Source organism: Chiloscyllium plagiosum, chromosome 21 (genome assembly GCF_004010195.1).
Source record: "Chiloscyllium plagiosum isolate BGI_BamShark_2017 chromosome 21, ASM401019v2, whole genome shotgun sequence".
Lineage (NCBI taxonomy): Eukaryota > Metazoa > Chordata > Chondrichthyes > Orectolobiformes > Hemiscylliidae > Chiloscyllium > Chiloscyllium plagiosum.
In genome coordinates this window covers 52,740,096-52,757,391 of record NC_057730.1, presented here as the reverse complement: position 1 = coordinate 52,757,391, position 17,296 = coordinate 52,740,096, and the positions used below count along the sequence as shown (strand labels likewise).

Sequence of the window (17,296 nt, the reverse complement as noted above, 5' to 3'; positions counted from 1 at the left end):
AAAACTCACTCAAGTTTGTGAGACATGATTTCCCACGCACAAAGCCATGTTGACTATCCCTAATCAGTCCTTGCCTTTCCAAATACATGTACATCCTGTCCCTCAGGATTCCCTCTAACAACTTGCCCACCACCAAGGTCAGGCTCACCGGTCTATAGTTCCTTGGCTTTTCTTTACCGCCCTTCTTAAGCAGTGGCACCACGTTTGCCAACCTCCAGTCTTCCGGCACCTCGCCTGTGACTATCGATGATACAAATATCTCAGCAAGAGGCCCAGCAATTACTTCTCTAGCTTCCCACAGAGTTCTCTGGTACACCTGATCAGGTCATGGGGATTTATCCAATGGTTAAATAAAATACGGACATTCCATGTTGAGACTTATATGGAAAAACAATCCATTCAGCAAATGGGGGACCGAAATTTTGAATTTTGTTTCTGCGAGATAGGATGAAAATTGAAAAAATAATATCCGGTCAATGTTTATTCAGTATGATGGACTGCACCCGGGTGATGGCATTTTAGCTCATCTCAATATTCTGCATACATAGTATTCTTGAACTGTATCGTTACAGAGAGGTGCCAAATGAAAGGACATGTTGATATCATAGGGAGGAAGCATTATTTAACCAACTAGTATACCTTTGCATGTGGCTGTTTTCACAGTATCCTGGGGGGAGAAATAGAATCCCTACAGTGTAACGAGACCATTTGGCCCATCAAGTCTGCACTCACCTTAAGAGCATCTTATCCACCCACCTCTATCCCATTACATCACTCTGCATGGGGTTTTACTATGGCTAACCCAGCTAACGTGCACATTCCTGGACACTATGGGGCAATACTCCCAACCTGCACAGTTTTGGAGAAAATTATATTCTCACAGGCACTTGGATGGAGGCAATAGTTTTGCAGGTGGATTCAAACAAGAAAGGGAAAAAATGCTTTTAATTTTTAAGAAAATGATTAAAGTGCATGCTCAATGATGTCTATTGCTTAAAAAAACCCAAAAAGGCAATATGAGTGGTGTTTACCAGTAATGGGATGCTATCATCAAGCCAGAAATATGTTCTTCCCATCACACAAATGAGTAATGTGGTATATGAACCAGTATGTGTTACACTAATGTCCTTTATAGACTAGTTGTGGGGAAAATGCTGGAATCCATTACAAAAGATTTAATTGCAGAGCACTTGGAAAACCATAACAGGATCAGTCAGAGTCAACTTGGAATTACAAATGGGAAATAATGTTTAATAAATCCACTCCATTAGAATTTTGAGAATAGTAGAGTTGATCAGGGGGATCCAGTAGATGTTGTTTATTTGGATTCACAATCTATATTAATGAATAAGATGAAGAAACTAAATGTAATCTTGCCAAGTTTGCAGGCAAATCAAAGCTGTATGGTAGTGAGCTTGAGGAGGGTGCAGCGATGCCTTCCATGTGATTTGAACAAATTAAGTGGGCAAATACATGGCAGATGAAATATAATATGGACAAATATGAGGTTGTCCATTTTGATAACAAAAATGTAGATTGGAAAAAGGAGTGGTGAAACGAGACCTGGGTGTCCTAGTACACCTGGTAACAATGGAGATGCAACTTGAGTAGGAGGCAAATGAACGTTAGCCTTTGCAGTGAGAGGATTCAAGTACAGGAGCAGGGAAATCTTGTTGCAGTTGTACCTGGCATGTACAGTTTTGGTCTCTTTACCTGAGGAAGAGCTATGGAAGGAGTGCAACGAAGGTTTACCAGTTTGATCCCTGTGATAGCATTTGACATCAGGATTGACATATGAAGAGGGACTAGATCAGTTTGGACTGTATGCACTCGAATTTAGAATAAGGGAGGAATCTTCTAGAAAACTGTAAAATTCTAACAGAACTTGACAAGTTAAATGTAGAAAAGATATTCCCCAATGTCTCGGGAATTTAGAACCAGGGTCGCAGTTTAAGAATATAGGGTAGGCCATTTAACACTGAGATGAAAGAGCCTGGAATTCTGTTATAGAAAGCAGTTGAGGCCAAAAGCTTGAATGTTTTCAAGGAGTAGATCTTTGTTAGTTCTTAGGGTTTCGAATCAAAGGGTTTGGGAGAAAGCAAAAGAACAGAACTGAGCTGGATGATCAAATATGGTCATGTTAAATAGTGGAGTAGGCTTAAAGAGCCAAATGACCTGTTCCTGCTGCTATTTTATATTTCTATGGTTACATCCATCTGAGAGGGAAATGTAACCTGGATTTAGCAGCTCACCTGAAAATTAGCTCTTTTGAAGTTGCAGAACTCCCTTAGTACTGGTGAAGTGTCAGGCCGGATTATGTATTCAAGTCTCGAGTCGAATATGAACCTATAACTGCCAGACTCGATGAGAATAAACATAGCCAATACTAACCTGTAGGACCACCACTGACCAATGATAACAGATGCATTGCAAAATTAAATTAATTATTCAACTATCATTCCCCAGTCTGAATTTTTATTGAAAGTGCATCTGTCATGATAACAAATAGAATTAGTATTAAAATGTATGATTTTCAAAGCATTTACTGTTCTTGAAATTGAGTGTATACAAATCATCATTGTATGATGAATTGAGGGGGTGGTGATGGCCTAGTGGTATTATCGCCAGAATATAGACATGCAAATAACGTTCATGGGGCCTGATGGTGGAATTTGAATTCAATAAGTATCTGGAATTAACAATTTAATGATGACCATGAAATCAGTCAATTATTTGGAAAACCCATCTCGTTCATCAATACCCTTTAAAGAAGGAAACTGCCATCCTTACCTGGTCTGGCCTACATGCGATTCCAGATGCACAGCAATGTGGTAGACTCAACTGCCTTCTGGGTAATAAATGCTAGCCTTGTCAACATGCCCACATCCCTTGAATGATGATAAAAAGAAATTCTGTTTATCACCAACCTCAATGATTTGGGTCATTTGAGCTAAAATTAGTTAACTTCTGTACAAAAAAGGTTAAACTAATCTGAACTCTTGTCTTCTGCTTGCAGCTAATTGCTTGATCTCACTATGTTTTAACAATGGCTGATATTTCAACACATAAACATTGACCTACAGACAAGGTTGTATGATACAACGTGGACTCTGCTTGAGGTAAGCTTATTTTAAACTACCAGTCTTTTGAATGATGTGTATAGGTGAAGCAACTCTACTTTTCTTTGATTAATGCTTTCAGAATACTGATGCAAGCAAGCATTGGGTTGTAGACCACCTAATGGTGATTATTATTATGATCAAATAAAACTGTTCTACATCTGTATAGGAGTAAATAAATGTTTTACCTGATGTGACATTGAGTTCCATAGAACAGGAAAATCCTAGAATATTCCATGATCTGCGCTGAATAAATTGATATATGTGGTGGCAATGATGGGAAAATTATAGATTTCCTTGGAGTCACTGAGTTGCAGGAACACAAAAACCAATCAGTGCTGCTTCTGATTGCTGTGGTGATTGTTGCTGGAAGTGTACATGAAGATGGGGTCAGACTCTATTGTGATGCCATCACTGATGCCATGGGCTACATAAAGGGGAAATTTAATGGAGAGAAAGTAATAAATATTAAAATTGAGAACATTTGCTGTTCCAATAATTTCTTCCATACAGTAACTTCTGTGTTTCCAAATGTCCCTAAACTTGAGTTGGATGATCAAAAGTGGGTTTTCTAAATCTGCCACTAGTTATGAATTCCACAATGCTACATCCTGTATAAAGCGCTTTATCTTTGTTTCTCTTTGCCTCTATTCTAGCCGTATTACATTTAGTCTTGTATTATGGCTTTACATTTTAACTGTTGTTCTATTCCTATGTTTTCTACTGGTCTAATCATTCTTACTGGATCGAAATAAGTTCACCAATCAGTCTTACCCTTCTCTCCTAATGCGTCTTAACATTGGTTGGTCATGTTTTTGGTTAGCTATTAATAGAGCATGTTGCATGAGAATTGCAGGTAAGGGGCAAGAGAACTTTTGGACGGGAAACCTTCAGATGTTATGTAAATTAGTAACAACCTCGAGAATAAAACGTTTTTTTAGTATTATTCCTCAAGATTGCTGTTGTTCATATTCAAATCACTTTCCACCAGTTTCTCCTTGGGGAAACTAAAATTACCTATGAGATGCCTTCTACAAAACTGCTGACTGTCCTTAACTAGTCCATGTGTGTCTGGGTTTCCACCCCAACCCCCACACATACTCTTGAGTTTTAACCATAAAGCATCCAACTCTTGTACTTGATTGCTTCTTCACCTGGGAGTCAGCTTGACTGACTAACATGGTTTCTGGTTGGATGAGAAGGAGACCAGTGCAAGCCACAGAAGGAGCTATGACCAAATTTCAGCTCTGGTTGAGGAAGATTTAGCGAGGGCTTTAAACCCTCAGATGTGAGGGTGAGAACTCCAATTCCACTTTCTAATGGGTAGAAGTTTCAAGGGGAATGGGGAACACTCCTGCACTCTTTGCATGCAAAGGCCTGCGAAATCTAACCGGCTGCAAAAATTGTATTACCATTTTAAATTGGAATTTCTATCTTCTTTAATACATTTAAATTGTAAATTACTAACTGGCCTTCTGAGAGGTTAGCTGCCTAGCCCTTGGCCCCTTCAATAAATCTGGAATTGGGCCGGTCATGGGAGGTCATTTTCAGACATATAAAGCTTTGATGTCTGACCCAATCCCAACTTGCCCTTTTTGGGTGTTGAATATCAGCCCATGAAAATTTTTGTATTACAAATTAATCATCACTTTGCACATTCTGGTCCAAGTCAAGATTGGCAGTATATCTTTTGTTATGGCCATTCCACTGGTGTTCTTATTGACTTTTTTTTAAACACCTTAGGAACTCTGTTGAACTGTTTGCTAAAGTTATCTGCCATTGAATTGACATGGACACTTGAAAGGTTTTTAACCATTTTAAGGATCAAGCATCCTCTAACTAATACAAGAGGTAAGAGCAGAAGTTGCTAGTTGACTCTTTGACAGATTCTGTAATTCAGTTTTCTCATGACTTCCGTCTCCATTCCATGTTATCCATGATCCAAATATCATTTGAGCCGCTAGTAGCTAAAAATCTTGATCCATAACAAATTCTACAGAATTACAACTCTCAAGTAGAAATGTTTCCCTCATCAAAGTTCAAAAAGGTTGTTTCCTTATTCTAAAGTTCCCCATTTTCCATATAATTTGCTGTCTGATTATTGTGTTTGCTTGCGCGACTAATGATGGTTAACCTGTCTTTTATTAATTTAAGGGTTAATAGTTCTCAGACCATTCTGTATTGCCTTAGCCATAATAGTGATCTGTATTCAACATCCGACCCTGTGCACTCTTCTCAAGATAATTCCCTGTACATTAGCCAACTTCTTTCAGATTGCACATCTTTAGTGTTCTAGTTGCTTCTGTAGTGCAGTGGCTGAACAACTGTGTCTGATCTCTTCCATGCTATAGACGTTAACATTTCTGTAAACATAGGAGAAAGAAGAAGCAATGATTAAAGAACATTTTTAAAAAGCTGTCGTTTTCACATCTGCTTTTTTTTTTGGAACCAACACAATGGAAAATATGGCTATTAAACACAAGATTGTTGCAGGTTATGTTTTTGGAATCCTTTTGATTAAATCAACCCATGAAGTTTTGATTATGGAAAGCAAGTAAACATGCATCTAGAAAATAAAGTTAACCTCCCTAGTAAAGTACAACTGTTTAAATCCATATATGAAAATTGAATGATTTTAAATAGTTGTGATTAGGGCTAGCTGTGGAACGTCACCTGATATCATTTATTTTATAATATTTTTGATCTTCTCATTTCAAAACTGTGATGATTTTGTCAGCTATATTTCATTGTTTCTAAAGGAGCTGTGAATATTTTTTAAAATTTTTTTTTGCCAGGCTGTATAGTTTGGAGTTACTTGAAAATAGTAGCCTCTTGAGAATTCTTTGACAGTCAGTTTAAACACAATAAATATATTGGCCGGCCCAGGCTGGAATCTTTAACTTACTCTGCTATGCTCCCAAACTTTGAAAAGGCTCATTGGAAACATTATGTACACTTAGCTATGAGTTTCTTTTAAGACTAGAAGTGCATTTGGCTGTTTTAACTACTTTCAACAAAGGAGGTGTTAAGCAATTTTACAATATTCTGATTATAAGTGTATATGTTGAACAAGTAAGTATTCTTTATTGAACGATTATTCTCCTTCATGACTGTAGCTTTTATTTATTATTTTGAAATGCTACAAGTCATCAAACTTTTCACTTATTAAACCTATATGGTATATCAAATTGACCAGCTTATTAGATGTATGCCTTTGCTAGGTTAGTAATGTTATGTCAATTGTTCAGTGTAAGAGAAACAAACTACTTCACCTTTTAATATTAAGAAATTAAAGCCAGATTTACATGAATTGCTCAAAGGTTTTTTTTTGTATGAGTGTTTATGCTTGTTTTCTGGATGTCCCAAATAGCTCAGCTCTGTGTAAATGCACCTACTAGAAGGACTGTTTACAGGCTTCCTGATGAAGGGCTTATGCCTGAAACGTCGATTCTCCTGCTCCTTGGATGCTGCCTGACCTGCTGTGCTTTTCCAGCACCACACTCTCGACTCTGATCTCCAGCATCTGCAGTCCTCCCTTTGTATTACCTTTTGAACTATTCTGATTACAAAGTGAATAAGAATAACAGCTGGTGACTAGAGTCTGCATTTTTCTCATTTTTGAGATCGTCTTGAAACTTTCCTTGAAGTTTACCCATGAAGCTGCTTGAGATTTGCAGTGTGAGAAATTGCAAGTGATTACCATGTGCTTGTTGCTTCATGGTGAACTCTGAGTTAGTATCTAAGTGATTTTGACAGATTATTGTTCTGCTTTCAAAGTGTCCAAAAATATTCAATTGCTATCATCACCTACTGCATAACTGTAACTTATTCAGTTTTGCATTAAGTATTTATTTACTTACCCTCAAAAACTGTTCAGTGCAAGTGACAAAATAACCACATAGAATGAATTCAGAAAATAAATGTTAAATCTGCCCATAAAGTCACATTTTAACAATGCTTTTCCCTCGTATTTCCTGCCCCTGTTTCTGGGGAGCTTTGAATTGAGGGCTACACTTTCCAATTTGCAATAGTTTGTGTAGCTGGAGCTAAACTGCTTGAAAAGGCTAGGTAAAGCTAAGTACTATATTCTGTTAGGTGCGCCTGCCATTGCTGACTACCTGGTTACAGCTCCTTTTGCAGCTAAAGGCTGCTGTATGTAACCAAGTCTAAAACTGAATTTGGGTGCCCAACTTTCAAATAGGATGTTGTAACTCTGAATTGGGATGCACTTGCCAAGTCTTTCCCTTGTTAGCAAAAGCACCTATTATTCTAGTACTTTGAATGCACTTTACAAATTTTTTATTTGAAAATGCATTTTTGTTTCTAGGTACAGTTGGATTACTGATCGGATATCTGATCCAAGGGGAAAACGTTTTGAAACTAGTGTCTATTAGATATTAAATTGGTAAGTGCCTAATTAAGTTACAGTGTCATACTCTCTAAACTGCTGTGCTCCATTTCCACCACCTTCACCTTCCCTCTTCTTATCCCTTATTTCCACTTCCTGCCTTGGAAAGGGATTGTACTTAAAAAAAAAAACATCAGATCTCTCTTAAGGTACTAGATTGCTTTTCTGCAATGCTGCTATAAAATCAACCTGTAAAAAAACACAGATTTATTCACATCAGGAAATTGTGATTCTTTTGTTTCTAGAACAAGTTGCCCCAACAGAACTAGTGCCTTGTTTCCGTTAACTGATTCCTCTTTAAATATTCATAAAGACGACTTTGCTAGCTAGTAACTAACGACATTTAACTTTACTGAAAGAATTTGCGACTATAAATCCCAGGCTTTGGATTCCACCCATTTTTGGATCATCAATAAAGATCCGCGAGTGCTCCAAAATGACTAATGATGCTTAGTCCTTGTTCTAGGGTAGTGTGAAAAATCATCCTGAGTTATTAACCATACAATAATATCCACATGGCAAATATTAATATAGTTGGATGTAGGTTTGCTGGCTGAACTGGACATTTCGTCACATAACTAGGTAACATTGTCTGTGGGCCTCCGGGCGAAGCACTACTGATGATTTCTGCTTTCTATTTATTTTTGTGTTCCTTTGGGTTGGTGATGTCATTTCCTGTGGTGTTGTCAATTCCTGTTCTTCTTCTTAGGGGGTGTTAGATGGCGTCTAACTCGATGTGTTTGTTGATAGAGTTCTGGTTAGAATGCCATGCTTCTAGGAATCCTCGCGCATGTCTCTGTTTGGCTTGTCCTAGGATGGGTGTGATGTCCCAATTGAAGTGATGTCCTTCCTCATCTGTATGTAAGGATACTAGTGAGAGAGGGTCGTGTCGTTTTGTGGCTAGTTGATGTTCATGTATCCTGGTGGCTAGTTTTCTGCCTGGTATGAAATATCTGCCTGGCAGGATACATGAACATCAACTAGCCACAAAATGACATGACCCTCTCTCACTAGTATCCTTACATATAGATGAGGAAGGACACCACTTCGACTGGGACAACACATCCATCCTAGGACAAGCCAAACAAAGGCACGAGGATTCCTAGAAGCATGGCATTCCAACCGGAACTCTACCAACAAACACATCGAGCTAGACCCAATCTACCACCCCCTGAGAAAAAGAACAGGAAATGACATTGCCATAGGAAATGAGCTGAAAATGTGTTGCTGGAAAAGCGCAGCAGGTCAGGCAGCATCCAGGGAACAGGAGAATCGACGTTTCGGGCATAAGCCCTTTTTCAGGAAGTGACATTGCCATAGGAAATGACGTCACCAACCCAAACATATAAATAGAAAGCAGAAATCATCAGCAGTGCTTCACCCTGAGGCCCACTGAAGATGTTACCTAGTAGGGTGATGGAACGTCTGGAAATGAAGCTTCCAGCTCAGCGAGCAAATCTACATCCAGAACCTCAACCTGAGCTACAAATCTTCTCAAAACTCATTAATATAGCTATATTCATGGAATTCAGCACCCCCCCCCCCTCAAAATAGAGCCTAATAGTTTTGATGTTTGAATTTTCCCATTGTAATTCTGTGCTCCATGGTCCAAATCTATTTTCTCATACATGTGATCAATGTTTGTTTCCATGCAGCATAGAATTATTTCATTTCTCTTGTATGGACTTGTTGGGCCGAAGGGCCTGTTTCCACACTGTAATCTAATCTAAATCTAATCTAAACTGGAGGTGCCTTAATCGTGTTTCAACAATGTACACAATCTTACCAAGCCTGCACACTCTTCGAGTTAAGGTAATCATCATGTGGTAGTTTCATCAAGGGGAACTATTTCCCATCTCATTGACAATATTTCATTTCTCTGCACTAAAGAAATTCTCAATCCAGTCACAACTCGTCACTTTTCAATATCTGTTAACTCTAACTTTATTAAAAAAAAGTCAACTTCTGAAACAAATATTCAGGTTACATAACAGGATTACTTAAATCCTTTTAATGGTATGAGTCCCAAAAATTGCTGAATTTTGCAGGACCAATGATTTTGTCTATCGGCAACAAACTGGGCGGCACGGTGGCACAGTGGTTAGCACTGCTGCCTCACAGCGCCAGAGACCCGGGTTCAATTCCCGCCTCAGGCGACTGACTGTGTGGAGTTTGCACGTTCTCCCCGTGTCTGCGTGGGTTTCCTCCGGGTGCTCCGGTTTCCTCCCACCATCCAAAGATGTGCAGGTCAGGTGAATTGGCCATACTAAATTGCCCGTAGTGTTAGGTAAGGGGTAAATGTAGGGGTATGGGTGGGTTTCGCTTCGGCGGGTCGGTGTGGACTTGTTGGGCCGAAGGGCCTGTTTCCACACTGTAATCTAATCTAAATCTAATCTAAACTGGAGGTGCCTTAATCGTGTTTCAGCAATGTACACAATTTTACCAAGCCTGCACACTCTTCGAGTTAAGATAATCATCAAGGTAGTTTCATCAAGGGGAACTATTTCCCATCTCATTTGCAATATTTCAAAGAAGTAAACATGTTGAACAATACTGCATTTTTCATTATGTTTTCATTATGACACCAGGAAAGGAATTTAGAAAACTTCAACAGGAAAAGCAGAAACACTGCACCAATAGCAGCAAGCAGGATGACTGAATAAACAAATTGTGCTGTTTTTGTTACTGCAAAGTAAACTTATCTTTTTTGCTCAATTATCTGAAGTGTTACTTTGCAATTTCATGTGCTATCCCTTATCACAAAATAAAAATTCAAAGTGATCAAATAAGATTTGTTGCCAACTCAGCTGCTTCAGTCGTTCTCACTTAGTTGCAAATAAATTATGATTTGGAGATGCCAGTGTTGGACTGGGGTGTACAAAGTTAAAAATCACACAACACCAGGTTATAGTCCAACAGGTTTAATTGGAAGCACACTAGCTTTTGGAGCGACGCTCCGTCATCAGGTGATTTTGTAAGACACAGAATTTATAGTAAAAGTTTACAGTGTGATGTAACTGAAATTATACATTTGAAAAATACCTTGATTGTCTGTTGAGTCTTTCATCTGTTCGAATAGCATGATAGTTCACTTTCTTGTGTAAATCACAAAACCTTTTTTTAAAAGTTGCATTCTCAGATAAATTATTTTAACTAGACCTACTTGTTCCTGAATGAAAAGTAACTCTCTTAAAAATAAACTTTTTTTTAAAAGATTATAACTAATGAGTTATAAGATATCCTTATAACTCATTAGGAAGGATTAAAATTGGAAAGATAATGTTTGGATTTTTTTTCCTTCAAATGTTCTATCCTACATTTTAATTTTTTTCCCTCACACAGGCTAAATATACATTGGGCTTTTACAGGATAATTGTGTCTAAACTCTGTTGAAGAGCTTGAACCCAGGGTAATAATGATACCTTGTTTTAATATATTTCTAGTAATTTAATAGAAAAAATAAAATAGGATAACCTCATTAACAATATTAATATTTTGCGAGTTTTGAGAAGATTTGTAGTTCAGGTTGAGGTTCTGGATGTAGGTTTGCTCGCTTCATTTTCACATGTTTCGTCACCATACTAGGTAACATCTTCAGTGAGCCTCCGGATGAAGCACTGCTTATGATATTATCTAGTATGGTGATGAAATGTCTGAAAATGAACCTTCCAGCTCAGTGAGCAAACCTACATCTAATATTAAGAATTTTACACAACCTCATTCATGACTTTAGACAGGTACTCATGGGAGCACTCATCAAGAAGGGAAGGAGGGTGCTATGGAATACTTTTTTAAAAAAAAAAAATTGCAATCCTCCAGTGTCATTCAAAACTGCAATCCTCCAGTGTCATTCAAAACTGCAGCTACCATACCTGACTGACTTTAGCCACTCAACAGTTGATGGGTCTCAATTATTGCCTTTTAAAGTTATACATGAGTACATTTTTATACAAATGGGACCACCATACTATTCACTTGTAATTGTATTGCATTTTTACAAGTAAGTTCTAATTATTTTGCCTGTACAGTAAGAAGATATATGTATGATAGTGGGCAGAGACTTTAGCAATGTGGCCAGCAAAAGAACTACTAATAATCTTTGGAAGACAGTTTCTCATTTCCAGATTCCAAAAAAAAATTACCTAATGGTAACTATCATTTATAGTTGCTTTGTGTTCCTGCTGTTTCCACAAACCATAAACTAATGTTTTAAATATTTTTCAAAGGCAAGTACCAGAACTACATTTAATTCTTACTATGACATCAACAGAACTCTGTAACACACAGATGTCCATAAATATTAAAATCAGTTTTTTCGAATTGTTTAGTTTTCTTCAGTGATGTCTGAAGAAAACTAAACAATTCGAAAAAACTGATTTTAACCATCCATAAGATGTACACATTCCCCTTTACTCTGTTCATTATATTTATTACTCTTTTTATGAGGGTAGTTTTGCTTTAATGAAGAGTAAGACCTTTTAAAGAGAGATGTAACTTTCTATGTTGTACTCCTTTTGAATGAGACATTAAGCATTATCTCCTTCTGGGCCGTAAGTATTTTAGCTGTGGTCCCTTTAGTAAGTGTGTTTATGGAATTTCCATTTAATTAAATTGTTGCTTCTTTTGAGATGTATGGAAAACACAGCAGCGATATGCCTCCTTAGGTTATGTGAGGATCTCATAATCTCATTGATATCTATTTATATTTGTTAATGTGATACTAAGTCCAAGGTATCGCCCAGTCGACAGTTCGTGCACAGTTGGCAGTAGCAATAAAGTAAACCTTAAATAAATGTATTGAACCATTCTATTTTGCTAATCTTTAAGAAAAGCCAAAGTATTCTACAGCTTAGAAGAAATGCATGTGGAAAGATGCAGTGATTATCCTATTGTTTATCTTGTCATTTATATTTCTAGTATTCTAATAGGAAAAAGAAAGTAGGATAGCCACGTTAACATAATCATGGGAATTCACAAAGCAGTTAATTGTATCAGGGTTTATCTTACATATGTTTGAGAATACCATTTCCTGATGGGAGTTCTTTAAGGACTAGAGGTAGCATTTCTTTTGCAATAACTAAATTCTAAATTGAGATTTCTGTTATTAATTGAAAATAGTGTACAAAATAGTGAGCAAGGAACAAGAGTAGGGTATTCGTCCTTTCGAGTCTGCTTCACCATTCAATAAGATCATGACTGATCTGATTTTAACCTCAAATTCTACATTCCTGCATATCCTTTAATCTTTCATCCCCTTGGTAATCAAGAATCTATCCTCTGCTGCCTTGCAAACAATGATAAATTCTGTATCCATTGTCTTTTGAAGAAAGGAATTCCAAAGGCTCTAACCCCCTCATCTCTGTTTTAAATGAGTGACCCCTTCTTTTTAAACAGTGATCCCAAGTTCTACATTGTCCAACAAGAGGAAACACCCTTTCAACATCCACTCAATCAAGTACCCTTAAGATTTTGAACATTTCAATTAAGTCTTCTCTGACTCTTCTAAATGCTAGAGGATACAGCTTCAGCATGTCTAGCCTTTTCACATAAGGCAATCTGCTCACTGCAGAATTGGTTGAGTAAACTTTCTCTGAACTGCCCAATGCATTAACATCTCTCTAACCAGCACTGTACACAGTACTCCAGATGCAGTCTTACGGATGCTATGTATGACTGACACAATTCTCCTATTGCATTCAATTACTTTTGCAATAAACATAATATTCTATTAGTTTTTCTGATGACTTGCTGTACCTGCACACTAACCTTCTGCAATTCATGCAACAGGGCATTCAGATCTCTCTCCATATCAGTGCTCTTAAACCTCTCACCAATTAGCAGCAAATGCTTTCTGCTCAATTCTGAGGATTAAAGCTAAAAATATCCAAGCACCAGGTTATAGTTCAACAGGTTTAATTGGAAGCACTAGCTTTCGGAGCACCACTCCATCAGGTGATTGACCATGTGGTTATCCACCTTATGAAGGACCGGTGCTCCGAAAGCTAGTGCTTCCAATTAAACCTGTTGGACTATAACCTGGTGTTGTGATTTTTAACTTTGTACACCCCAGTTCAACACCAGCATCTCCAAATCATGAGGATTAAAGCGTTCATTACAATCACATTCTGTGTGGATTTGTATATATTAGATTACATTGGCATGATTATTAACCTGGAGGAGAAAGTGAGGTCTGCAGACGCTGGAGATCAAAGCTGAAACTTTATTGCTGGAACAGCACAGCAGGTCAGGCAGCATCTAGGGAACAGAAGATTCGACGTTTCGGGCCTGTCTGAGAAGTTGAAAGCAACAGCTGCCAGAGGTGATATTAAAGTTTTTTTGAGTGGAAGATTAGTGGCTTTATGCATGTGGTAACCTGCAATACAAAGGGTTTATGATAATATGAACATCATCCTTGACCCTAGGCAAGGATAGAAGGACACAATTCTATGGGGCAGTGGTCAGGAAAATCCAGCTTGATGAAGCATGTTTCAAGAGAGAATTACTGTGTTTATTAATTGACCTGTGAACTGATTGTGAATATCTTGCATGCCTCGTTAGGTCATGGCTGTTCAAGAACAATGTTATCTGGAAATGATATTTTGAAGAGAAAAAGCTTGGAGACTGGAGAGTTGACCTGTATGCTGCAGATCCATTTTGTTGGTCGCAACGAAACCGCTTGTTCCCTTGTGCTTTTGATATATGTAATTTAGTACTCCAGGGTTGTTTTGAGGGATTTTAGCCTGTCACTGAGGTACATAGAAGTTAACTGTGTAATAATTGGTATGAAATTAACTTGGAGTTGGAAGGAGAAACAGACTAATTTAAAAGTAGCGGTGCAGAGTGGTTGGCTAAGTAAAGGACTGTAGTAATTGTACACTGTTTCATTTGCAGAAATGGATGTGCCAAAAGTTCTTAAATGAATGTGATTAAAAGCTAACAAAAGTGACTTTGTCAGGGGTTTAATTCTGCTGAATCCATATGCCTCTTTTCTATATCCAAAAATGATTCAAGGAGTGGGAACAGATCCTTTCCATGCTCACCAACACCATGTATGCAACACTGAAGAGGCGGGGCTGGTGGGATGATGCCAGCAGTTAGGAATCATGCCAGTTCTGCCAGCAAAAGGTTCATTTGGAAGTTTAAGTATTTTTGTACCTGGATCAGATTCTGGTGGGAATGGGGCCGAAATAGTTCAAAAGGTGTTTTGCTAAAGGTGATTGATTGCAGGTTGAGCGATCTTGCTATTAGGAAAGCAGAAATTTCAATTTGAAAGTTTAAAAGAAGCTGGATTGGAATCCTCCACAATGAAGAAGACCTGGACAATCTTCCTGGTTAGCATTTGCTGTATTGGATTGATGTTTGAAATTGTCTAAGTACCCACATAAATGAGCCCAATTTTGGGATTTCGGGCAACAACAGGGAAAAGACTGCTGGTTGCATTTCTGGTGGCAGAATGGCACTGTATGAATTTGTGTTCTGAATTGCTTTGATTTTAATTTCACCACGCTTGCAACAAACCAGCCATTTCTGTAATTTTCAGTTAAAATAGAAGTATGCAGCACAATTGTAACAGCATTTTCATTCACATGGCTATAGGGTGAATCTAGAAAATTGGGCCAACTCCGTAGCAGTGCATGTTGCTCTTTGTCAATTAGATACCATGAAATGCCTTGCTTGTTTTTTATTTCTCAAATTTCTTCCCTCTGCAGATGAAGCTGGCATTTACCTGGGTTTTCTTCTACATGTAACAGTGGCCCAAATGATCTTTCTTGCACCCGAGTCCAGATATGTGTTGTGAAACTGCTCAGCCATGGAGCATATCACAAGCAGTCAGAGGCAGTTTTCCTTATTTTCCAACACAGCCACTGAGACCACTCTTAGTCTCCCAGCTGCTGCCTTGGTTAAGAAGGTAACTCAGGAAATGTCAGGTTTGGATTTTGGTCCTTGGTGTCAAAGGGCTAATGCAATGTCTACCTATTGAGCAACTGGAGATCTTCTCTTGTATTTTAAAGTGGTTGCAGCACTTCTATACCGTTCCAGACCAGCAGTCTCTCAAACTGTATAGAGTTATTTCTGTAAAATAACTGCAGCCTATGAAAGCACTCAATGACCTATTATTGACGTCAAATAAGTAGACTACTTTCCAAGTTTGGTAGGCAACATGGCAAGATTCCAAGAACTGGAACGAGAAGGTTTTCTGAACTGTTTCCTCCCTAACTAAAAGGAATGATATAAGTTGGAAATGCTTCAATTGTCCATTCTGTATAGTGCATTGAAGGTACTGGTCAGTTTTGTACTTCTAAAACAACAATTAAATGAAAGATGAGCTTGAATAACTTTTTTTTTTATTTTGCTTTTTGCTCAGTTTTAAAAACAATTACTGATATTTGACAGTGAAATACTTTTCACTTGAATCACTAATGGCAACATCCATTGATCGTAGGCTTGACTATGTTGTTCCAGTTAACATCAAGCAATTCCTGATGTATTAGCGTCACTTTATTATCCCCAGTGTGCTCAACTTTTGGCCTCTCGGACAAGAATAATTGAATTTAACAGTCTGGATGCTTTGTTTGTTGAAGCCATGGTCGTTACTTTCTGTGTTAAACTGTAACTTATTTATTCCTCAAGCAGTACCAAAGCTATTGGGAGAGATATTTCCTAGGTACCTCTGTTTTCCTAGAACCCTAGAAAGTTTATATTCACATTTCAGCTGTGGCTTACTTGATAACACATGCTTCTTGATTAGAAGATCAAGCACTTGAGTTATGTTCCTGACATTTTAAGTACTAAATCTAGATTGGCACACCTAGTGTGGCACTGAGAGAGAGCTACCCTGTTGGGAGTACATGTTTTGGTTGAAATTTTAAACCAGGACTGTGTGTGAAGGAGCACATTTTTGGAAGAGTAGGGATGTTTTCCCAATATTCTGACAAAAGTGTATCCTCAACTACCACAACCAAAACAGGTTGACTGACTGGTCTCTCACACTGCTATTTGTGAAACCTTGCTTGCATAATTGTCTGCCATGCTTCCTACATTACAACAGTGCCTGCATTTCATGAATATTTCATTGGCATTAAGACATTTTAGGGTGTCCTGAGGTCATGAAGGATATTGTGCACATGCAAGGTATTTCTTTTTGAGTTTGTAAGTGATGAGGTGTGACATCTCTGTGCATGTGCAGGATAGACCCAGTGCCGTTGTGTGTGAAGCTGTCATTGAAGTGATTTTACACTTGTTTGGGAATTTAATCAAGTTCGTGCAGTCCTTACTTATAGAACATAGAACATAGAACAGTACAGCACAGAACAGACCCTTCAGTCCACGATGTTGTGCCGACCACTGATCCTCATGTATGCACCCTCAAATTTCTGTGACCATATGTATGTCGAGGAGTCTCTTAAATGTCCCCAATGACCCTGCCTCCACAACTGCTGCTGGCAACGCATTCCATGCTCTCTCAACTCTATGTAAAGAACCCGCCTCTGACATCCCCTCTATACTTTCCTCCAACCAGCTTAAAACTATGACCCCTCGTGTTAGTCATTTCTGCCCTGGGAAATAGTCTCTGGCTATCGACTCTATCTATGCCTCTCATTACCTTGTATACCTCAATTAGGTCCCCTCTCCTCCTCCTTTTCTCCAATGAAGCGAGTCCGAGCTCAGTCAACCTCTCTTCATAAGATAAGCCCTCCAGTCCAGGCAACATCCTGGTCAATCTCCTCTGAACCCTCTCCAAAGCATCCACATCTTTCTTATAATAGGG

The 17,296-nt window shown here is 38.3% G+C and overlaps 1 protein-coding gene across 8 annotated transcripts in view; it reads left to right on the top strand.

The window, feature by feature from the left end:
* The window catches only part of mrtfba (myocardin related transcription factor Ba), a 238,705-nt gene that overhangs the window by 90,447 nt on the left and 130,962 nt on the right, over positions 1-17,296 (top strand). For 5 of the 8 annotated variants that reach the window (XM_043712098.1, XM_043712100.1, XM_043712101.1 and 2 more), the window contains one exon: positions 3,017-3,119. In XM_043712098.1, the coding sequence (XP_043568033.1) occupies positions 3,094-3,119 (26 nt within the window). In that variant the 5' untranslated portion in view covers positions 3,017-3,093. Of the gene's footprint in view, positions 1-3,016; positions 3,120-4,862; positions 4,971-7,446; positions 7,525-13,753; positions 13,847-17,296 lie in introns of those variants that run through there. The other 3 variants (XM_043712103.1, XM_043712102.1, XM_043712105.1) reach the window with 3 other exon arrangements.